The sequence below is a fragment of the Pseudophryne corroboree genome, chromosome 1 (genome assembly GCF_028390025.1).
Source record: "Pseudophryne corroboree isolate aPseCor3 chromosome 1, aPseCor3.hap2, whole genome shotgun sequence".
NCBI classification, from domain to species: domain Eukaryota; kingdom Metazoa; phylum Chordata; class Amphibia; order Anura; family Myobatrachidae; genus Pseudophryne; species Pseudophryne corroboree.
In genome coordinates this window covers 427,102,645-427,111,967 of record NC_086444.1, presented here as the reverse complement: position 1 = coordinate 427,111,967, position 9,323 = coordinate 427,102,645, and the positions used below count along the sequence as shown (strand labels likewise).

Below are 9,323 nucleotides of genomic sequence, written 5' to 3'. Positions count from 1 at the left end.
TTGGGTGGGTTATTTTGTTTCTGTTCAGGGTAAATACTGGCTGCTTTATTTTTACACTGCAAATTAGATTGCAGATTGAACACACCACACCAAAATCTAACTCTCTCTGCACATGTTATACCGCTTTCACATCGCTAACCCGGTATTGAACCGGCTTTTGAACACGCTTGCGACCCGGGTCTGAACACGCTATACCCCTTTCACATCGCAGTTTGGAGCCGTGTTATTACCGGGTTATTCCCGGGTTGGTGCCTTTCACACTGAACCCGGTTCGCCCTGTGAAAACATTTGTGATGTCATTATAAATGGACTTTTCTGTCTCCTATTGATGAGGTTGCAAAGGTATTACAAGGAGGGGCTGGGGAGTGCTCAGTAGTGCAGCAATCATGGCCGACACAGCACATGTCTCTATAGAGTTTGTGATAGTCTCAGCTGTACTACTCTTGGATTCAGCCTGTGAGAGGATATTTGAGCTTCTCACATTCTGTAGCTTGTTCAGCAGCTATGTTATGAGGAGGAGGAGGCTGCAGTATTTGAGAGACACCACCATTCGTCGTCGGCAATACCTGCGCAGGAGGAGATCGTTTATATCTGCTTCTGTGACCACCATACTCAACCTTAACCACAGTACTCAACGAAAATTGTGGTCTAGAGAACGGCAGCATGGGCAAGTTTTTATGCAAAGTGTACTGAACTTTCAGGATGTTCAGTGGAAGTGTCACTTCAGGATGTCACGTCACACATTCCACTATCTTTTGGATTTAATGTCCCCAGCACTCTCTAGACAGACCACAAACTTCAGGTCACCAATAGAGCCAAGCAGGAGGCTAGCTATAGCATTGTGGTGGTATGCCACTCCCGGTGAATATCGCACAATTGCTTGCCTGTTTGGTGTGGGGATATCTACCGTGTGCACCATTGTACATGAAGTGACCAAAGCATTGGTGGACAACCTATACCACCGATTTATATCTCTTCCGCAAGGCCAGCGTTTGGATGAAACAATTGTGGGATTTGTGGAGTCTGGATATCCGCAGTGTGCAGGTGCAATTGATGGTACCCACATCCCTATAATCGCACCTCATGATAATCATGCCGACTACTACAACAGAAAGGGATGGCATTCCATTGTTTTGCAAGCTGTGGTGGATCATAAGTATTGGTAAGTATTGGTAATGTTCTTATCATTGTGTTTTCTTAATGCTAATTGTTTATAATTAATTTACAACTTAATATATTTTTTTATATATTTTTATATAGTTTCACTGACGTATTCATCGGCTGGCCGGGGCGGTCACATGACGCTCGAGTTCTTGCAAACTCTGATCTGTACCGGGTAGCAGAGGACAAGCAAGGGGGCTACCTTTTTCCAAGAGAGGTGATTATTTGTTTAAACATTTTAATACTTTTGAAAACATGACCAAGAAAAGATGTGTTAAAATGACAAAATGTTCATGAATCAAGCAGGTAATAGATGACTGCAATTAATTTTCATTGGGACCAATTGGCGTTACCTTCAAACATGCTTCCTATGTGCCCGCCAGCCTGCCCATCATGGAGGAGTCTGCTCATATTTGTATTCCAATTTCTTATTGCTAACGTACATTTTTTTACATCTCTATTCCTACTAGAAATCCAAATTTGTGGACGGAGTGGAGATACCGGTACACATAATTGGTGATGCAGCCTACCCGTTACGACGATGGCTCATGAAGGGGTTCACCCAACATGTCCAGCTGAGCCCCAATCAAATTACATATACACACACCCTGAGCTCGGCAAGAATGGTGGTTGAAAATGCATTTGGACGATTAAAAGGACGTTGGCGCTGTCTTATGAAGCGCAATGATGTAGACATTAATATCATGCCTAACATTGTTGCAGCATGTTGTATTCTGCATAACTTATGTGAGTTTCAGAGGGAGGAATTCCTACCAGAGTGGACAGTGCAGGCCACTGCTGCGTACCCTGCCCTTGATTGTGAGGCCTATTTGGGCGACCATTCTGGTAGTGCAGAACAGATGAGGTCTGCTATAATGGCCAACCTTCCCTCATTACTCCGTTAATTTTTCTCAGTTTGTATATTGTATATATTGTTGTTGTTCCAAAAAAAAAACCTGTTTAGTTGACATTCTGCTACTGTGTCGATACAAATGTACAACATCAATATCCAATTTGAAATGGATGTATCAAGCATTTTGTTTGTTTGTAAGTCAAAATAGGACAAGTCCAAAGATTAACAAAAGGTCAGAGACCGTAGAATTTTAATTTGTATAAAACTTTGGAAAATAAAGTAGTGCAATCGTTACAGTAACAAGTCAAACAAGTAATAGTGCAGTAAAAACACTCCTATGAATTTAAAACCAACCTTTTTTTAAAAACAATAATATTTAAGTTAAATTACGATAAACAGGAGACTCTGTTGTTGTCTCCGTTTCAGAAGGTGATTGGGTGTGTTGAGGTTGTGTATGTCGAGGATGGGTATAGTGAGTTGGAGTTGTTGGAGGTGGGGTTTGTTGGGGTTGGTTATGGCGAGCATGGGTATGGTGTGGCGTTGGTTGAGGTGTGGTATGATTATAGTAGGGGGGTGCAGGGTATTGGGTATATGGTTGAGGGTAGTTTGGTGGCACTGTGTGCAGCCCTTCAATGCATTGAAACATTCGGTCAAATATGGACATTTGAAATTCCTGCATTTCTCTCTGACGTTCTCTTGCATCCCTATTATAGGTTTCCTGCATAGACATCAGCTGCGTCATAAATGTATTGTTCATCTCTTGCTCTGCCTGCAGAAATCGCTCGAGACGTGCATCTTCTCGATCAGCCATAGCAGCGTCCATCTCCTGTAATTTTTCAACCAGGACAGTGGTCATAATTCTTGCAGCTTGCTCCGTTTTATTTGGACGGCGCCTCCTTGGCGGAACAGTATATACTGCAGACACAAATCAAATAATATGTTATTGGAATTTGCAAAGAGCTTATATAAAATAGCAGTGTTTGCAAACGTGTTTTGTGGCCTCCTTCCACCTACACACTGCATATACTCTGCAACATTTATCATTTTAAATTGTATGCATTTTTTTCTATGATTTAATGACGTTAATGTTTAGAGTTGTTAGTTTGTGTTTAGTTGACGTTAATTGTTCATGTTAGTTATTATGCTTTAGGATTGTTGTACTTACTGTTTCCACGCAAAGGCTGCGTTTGTGCAATTATGGCCATTTGACTTGGCCCAGCCGCTGTGTCTTCTGGCGCATCAGTGGTTTCAGTTCTGCTGGGCTCCTGTACAACTGGGTCAGGCATAGTGGTTGCCATCGGTTGCGTATCATCCAGTACGAGTAGTGGAGATGGTGGTGGTGGTGATCGGGTGTCTGGGTCCTGTGCTCGGGTGTCTGGGTCCTGTACGCTGGTGGAAGCAGCAGAGGCCTGTCTTGTTTCTGCTGCTGCTATGCTGGAGGATAAGCTAACCGGTGTTGCAAGTGGTGTGTGGCCAAATATGGTGGCACACTGCTCATAATATTGCCACTCCATACGGGCAGCACCACTTCTGTTTCTGTTGTGGTCGTGGACCTTATGGAAATTCCTTTTAAGGGCCTTTAGCTTATTGATTACCTGCTGGGAGGTACGGTGGAATCCAGAGGCTGCAAGCATCTTCGTTATGTTTTTGTATGTGATTGCATCCTTAACAGTCCCTGTCATTTGGTGGGTGATTTCCGACTCCCCTCTTATCCGCAACAGCTCCCTAACCTCATCCTCACTCCAGTTTGCCATATTTTCCAAGCACTGTACCCGTGAATGTAGAAGTATAATAAAAACACAATGTTTAAAGCGTGCTGCCTGTTTATTTCCGGGTTCAGACACGTGACATCATGCAGGGAGACAACCTATCATCTCCTTTTTAAGATTACCGGGTTGAATATAGCGGGTCTGAGGCTTCACACTGCCAAATGAACCGTTTCTGAACCGTGTAGGATCCTTCTTTTTACACGGGTTGAAATACCGGGTTGTTTGACACGGTAAATTCATAATGGCGCTTTCACACTGCACCTCAAACCGGGTTGACACGGCTCAAACTCGGCAATATACCGGGTTATTTTTGCGATGTGAAAGGGGTATTATATGTGCCTCCAACTACAGTGCACATGGTTTTGCCCAGTTGCTAAAAAATGTCCTGCTGCGATCAACTTGGAATTACCCCCATGGTGGAGACTTTTGTCCCCTATGTTTTGAAGAATCACTATTTAAATACTATTAGCAACAGGTGGGACCTATTAAAACAGCTGCCAACTATTGGATATCACACTTAAGGTTGAGAACACTGGCATGTATTAACAGCTGCTTATTCCTCATATATTTGTGTTTGATATATAACACATTTTTTTTTTATAAATCTGTGTGAAAAACTGTGCCAACTAAAGGTGGAATACTCATTCAGATTTTTACTACAAAAAAGGCCACACATATATGGTTGTGAATATTGCACGTATTAACTGTTTATTATTTCATAACCATCTTTGTCTCCCATTAACTGCTAATAATTGCTGAGTATTTCATGTATACCTGTGTTTGATGTTCAAAAAGTGCTGGATTCACTAGTATGTAAAATTGTGTCTACCAGAGGTGTAATAATCTTGTTTGACATCTAGTATGTGTCTTATTTTTGTGTGAAAAATGGTGCCAACCAGAGGTAGAATATTCATTCTGATTAAACTTGTAGTATTTCACAAAGAAACCATGCAGCCGTCTTTATCTCATTTAGAGATTTTTGTGTCAATCATCACCACAGATAATTATAATTATACAAATATCTGTATTCTATATGTATAAAGATGTGTTTATTTTTTCCAAGCACACTAAATGCTTGTTTTGTGCTAAAATAATTTTTTAAGATAAGATAAATAAAAGTTAAGTTTTAATAATTTAATATTTATATATTGACACTATAGTCTAAAATGAGTGCTCCAAAAAGGGATTCCTTTTCTTTGTGATCAAAGTTCCTATTTCTTTTCATCTCATGTTTCTCTAAGTACTTGTATTTATCCCATGGAGCACCTCCAGCACCATAAAATTGAGTCATTCCTGATATAATATGTATATATATTTAATGCTCGTTAATAATTCTTAATTATTTTTTTTTTCTTGTGCGCGATAATCACTATTTTTCCGGAAACAGTAGTGTCCCTTATTCACAATGTGCCTTCATAGAAGTGCCACTCTTTCACATTATGCCACAAAGTAGTATCCCTTACTCATCTAGTCATCTTCTTTAACCCGAAAAGAATGAGAAAAGGGGACTTATCCTGCGCTCCACAAATGAGTAACGTTTCAGTATATTCCAGAGTTATTTGAAAATTCATACAGATGCCATATAAAAGAGAGAAATATTGTATATATAGTGAAGTACAGTTTTAATCATATACATATAAAACAAATTAATCAAGCGTTAAAAACATCATAGACATTCCAATAGGAATATATAGCAGCAATTGAAATGACAGTTTTTATGGGAATAGCAGCATGTAAGACTGGGGTGGGGAGTGGTGAGGAAATTACCAGATGTTATGAACTGTATGCACAGTTCAAAGCCAGCGTGCGGGTTTATTAGGTGCAGGGAAACCCGGGAATCCCCTGTGCCTCGCTGTACTGGAACGGCTCAGTCCTCTCCTGCTCCCTCCTCACAGTCCTGTAATCACCGACGCGTTTCTACCTCTAACATAGTTCTTTTTCAAGGTGCAATAACATGTGCTGCTGTGGAACATATTTAAATAGTTCATAGCCAATCGTCTCACAGATGCAGCAGCTGGACCCTATACAAAGTAATTGCCTAATCAGGTCCTATGGTCCGTTGCTACATACTGTGATTTCCGGATTCTCCCCCATCGTCATGGTAACCGTGATAAACTTCCGGTGTCGGCATCCGGATCCCCCCCCCCCCCCCGTTGTCATAGTAACCGTTATCCACTTCCGGTTACAGCGTCCCTCAATGTCTCACTTTGTGTCTTCCTATATGCCCTGATCCACATGAATCTCCATCGTGATTAGTTGTTAAAAGAGCGTCCGGATCCCGGTGTCATCACAGTTATAAAGTCCTCGGAGTAGCATCACGTCACTTCCTGTTAACTGTGTCGCAAAGATATTGCGACACAGTTAGCAAAAGCGGAGATGAGGGCAATATATCAGCTAGTAACACTGAAACCTGAGGGCCTAAACTGCGACTTTGAAATTAAATGGTTTTTATGAAGGGTTCTATGGCCAAGCATTTGGCTATAACACCATTTTTAAGTTTTAATTCATCCGTTTAATTTTAATCTATCTTTTTACTGTTAACTGTATTGATATAAAGTCACCCTCTGTACATTAGGATCACCCTTTGTTTAGATTTTCTCTTATACTTTTTGTTGACTCTTAACTATGCATTGATATCTTATCATATCTATTTGTAGCTTCCTATTTAAATCATGGAAGCAAGGGGTATACCGCTTCTTGTGTACACCCGTCACCGGAAGTGACGTTACGCTATCTGAAGGAATGACTCTGTTGGGTTTCCCTAAAGAAAACGTCACAGGAAGTGACGTGACGCTACTCCGAGGACTTTATAACTGTGATGACACCGGGATCCGGACGCTCTTTTAACAACTAATAACGATGGAGATTCATGTGGATCAGGGCATATAGGAAGACACAAAGTGAGACATTGAGGGACGCTGTAACCGGAAGTGGATAACGGTTACTATGACAATGGGGGGGGGATCCGGATGCCGACACCGGAAGTTTATCACGGTTACCATGACGATGGGGGAGAATCCGGAAATCACAGTACGTAGCAACGGACCATGGGACCTGATTAGGCAATTACTTTGTATAGGGTCCAGCTGCTGCATCTGTGAGACGATTGGCTATGAACTATTTAAATATGTTCCACAGCAGCACGTTATTGCACCTTGAAAAAGAACTATGTTAGAGGTAGAAACGCGTCGGTGATTACAGGACTGTGAGGAGGGAGCAGGAGAGGACTGAGCCGTTCCAGTACAGCGAGGCACAGGGGATTCCCGGGTTTCCCTGCACCTAATAAACCCGCACGCTGGCTTTGAACTGTGCATACAGTTCATAACATCTGGTAATTTCCTCACCACTCCCCACCCCAGTCTTACATGCTGCTATTCCCATAAAAACTGTCATTTCAATTGCTGCTATATATTCCTATTGGAATGTCTATGATGTTTTTAACGCTTGATTAATTTGTTTTATATGTATATGATTAAAACTGTACTTCACTATATATACAATATTTCTCTCTTTTATATGGCATCTGTATGAGTTTTCAAATAGCTCTGGAATATACTGAAACATTACTCATTTGTGGAGCGCAGGATAAGTCCCCTTTTCTCATTCTTTTCTGTTTGACACGTGTGGTGAAGGATTTGGGAACCTTCTTTGGAGAAGGGGGGTGATTTCCAGCAGCTTAGTCTTTGCGCACTGAGACCTTCCTTGTATTTAATTTGCATCTTCTTTAACCCAGCTAGACTAACCACGTAATTGAGGAGTGAGACCCAGCAACAGCTGATGTCCGTCGACACCGAGTCCTTCCATGGCACACATCAGCCTCCTCCTCCTTCCTCTTTGTTACTGCCTGTGCCACGGCAGCAACTAGTGTACTATAATTAGAGAGCTGACTCATTACACTGATCAACACTCATTTTATTGCCAATCATAATAGAGCAATTTTGGGGTAACTAGCTGGCCGTGCTGGCAATACTGTCGGCAGTGGGACCCGTCAATGAGGCGGGCCTCGCTGCACTGCACCACCTCAGGCTTTGCCCCTGCCCTTGTTATCATGGGGGCAGATGTATTAACCTGGAGAAGGCATAAGGAAGTGATAAACCAGTGATAAATGCAAGGTGATAAACACACCAGCCAATCAGCTCCCATATGTAAATTAACAGTTAGGAGCTGATTGGCTGGTGCATCATCACCTTGCACTTAACACCGCTTTCTCATACGTCCTAGAAGATGCTGGGGTCCACTTCATGACCATGGGGTATAGACGGTTCCGCAGGAGCCATGGGCACTCTTAAGACTTTTCAATGGGTGTGAACTGGCACCTCCCTCTATGCCCCTCCTCCAGACCTCAGTTTTAGAAATGTGCCCAGGTCGACTGGATGCACTCTGAGGAGCTCTACTGAGTTTCTCTGAAAAAGACTTATGTTAGGTTTTTTATTTTCAGGGAGAACTGCTGGCAACAGACTCCCTGCTTCGTGTGACTGAGGGGGCAGAAGTAGCACCAACTTCCTGAAGAGTTTCATGGCTCTGCTTATGGCTGACAGGACACCATTAGCTCCTGAAGGGAACTGAACGCTAGCCGTGTCTAGATGCTAACTCCCACAGCACGCCGTCACCCCCCTCGCAGAGCCAGAAGTCAGAAGACAGGTGAGTAGAAGAAGATAGATCTTCTATCAAGCAAAGTGATGGCTGAGGTACAGCGCGGCTGGCGGGAGCGCAGCGCGCCATTGCTGCCCACACACAGGCACTGCAGTGTGCAGGGCGCGGGGGGGGGGGGCGCCCTGGGCAGCATATACACCTCTATAAACTGGCAAAAAAGGGGGCATAAGATGCCGCTGGCACAGCCCTACCCCCCGCCAGTATAAATATTATGCACATATACTGAGGTAAAAATGCGACATTGCGGGGGCGGAGCTTCTTCCTCAGGCAGCCAGCACACTGCTCAGCGCCATTTTCTCTCTCTCCTCAGGCTGCAGAGACAACGCTGGTCCTTTCCTCCACTTCTGACTACAAGTACAGGGTGAAAATAAGGGGGGGCACAAAGCGTTTGTGGTGCATTACAAGTGTGAATTACTGTGTAAAAGCGCTGTTTGTCTGAGGGCATTCTGTGTTCACAGACATTACATACTGGCGCTGGGGTTGTGAACTGGCTGCTCCTCTGACAGATTTTACTGTGGGTCTGTCCCCTTATAAATCCCAGTGTGTCTGTGAGTGTGTGTAGTACACGTGTGTAAGACATGTCTGAGGCAGGGAGTTCCTCCCCGGAGGAAGGCATTTTAGGGACACAGAGTTGTAATGTGGTGGCGCTGCCGGCACACCAAGAGCCTGCATGGGTGAAAGAAATACGTGACAGTATGCATCTTATTAACAGGAGGTTAGATAAGTCTGAATCTCAGGCTGAATGCTGGAGAAAATCTGTGGAAGATGTGATTTTTCAGGACTCAGTTCTTCCATCTGCAGGCGGCCCCTCTGGGTCACATAAGAGACCATTTGCGAATATTGTGAATACTGATACCGACACGGACTCTGATTCTTGTGTCGACGAT

General features: G+C 43.2%; 1 protein-coding gene across 1 annotated transcript; it reads left to right on the top strand.

Moving 5' to 3' along the window:
- The first annotated feature begins 208 nt into the window (after positions 1-208).
- On the top strand, positions 209-3,826 carry LOC134890309 (uncharacterized). The gene is made up of 3 exons (XM_063913444.1): positions 209-1,162; positions 1,261-1,378; positions 1,632-3,826. The coding sequence occupies exons 1-3, from the start codon at positions 387-389 to the stop codon at positions 2,064-2,066; spliced, it is 1,329 nt and encodes a 442-aa protein (XP_063769514.1). The 5' UTR covers positions 209-386; the 3' UTR covers positions 2,067-3,826.
- The last annotated feature ends 5,497 nt before the right edge of the window (positions 3,827-9,323 follow it).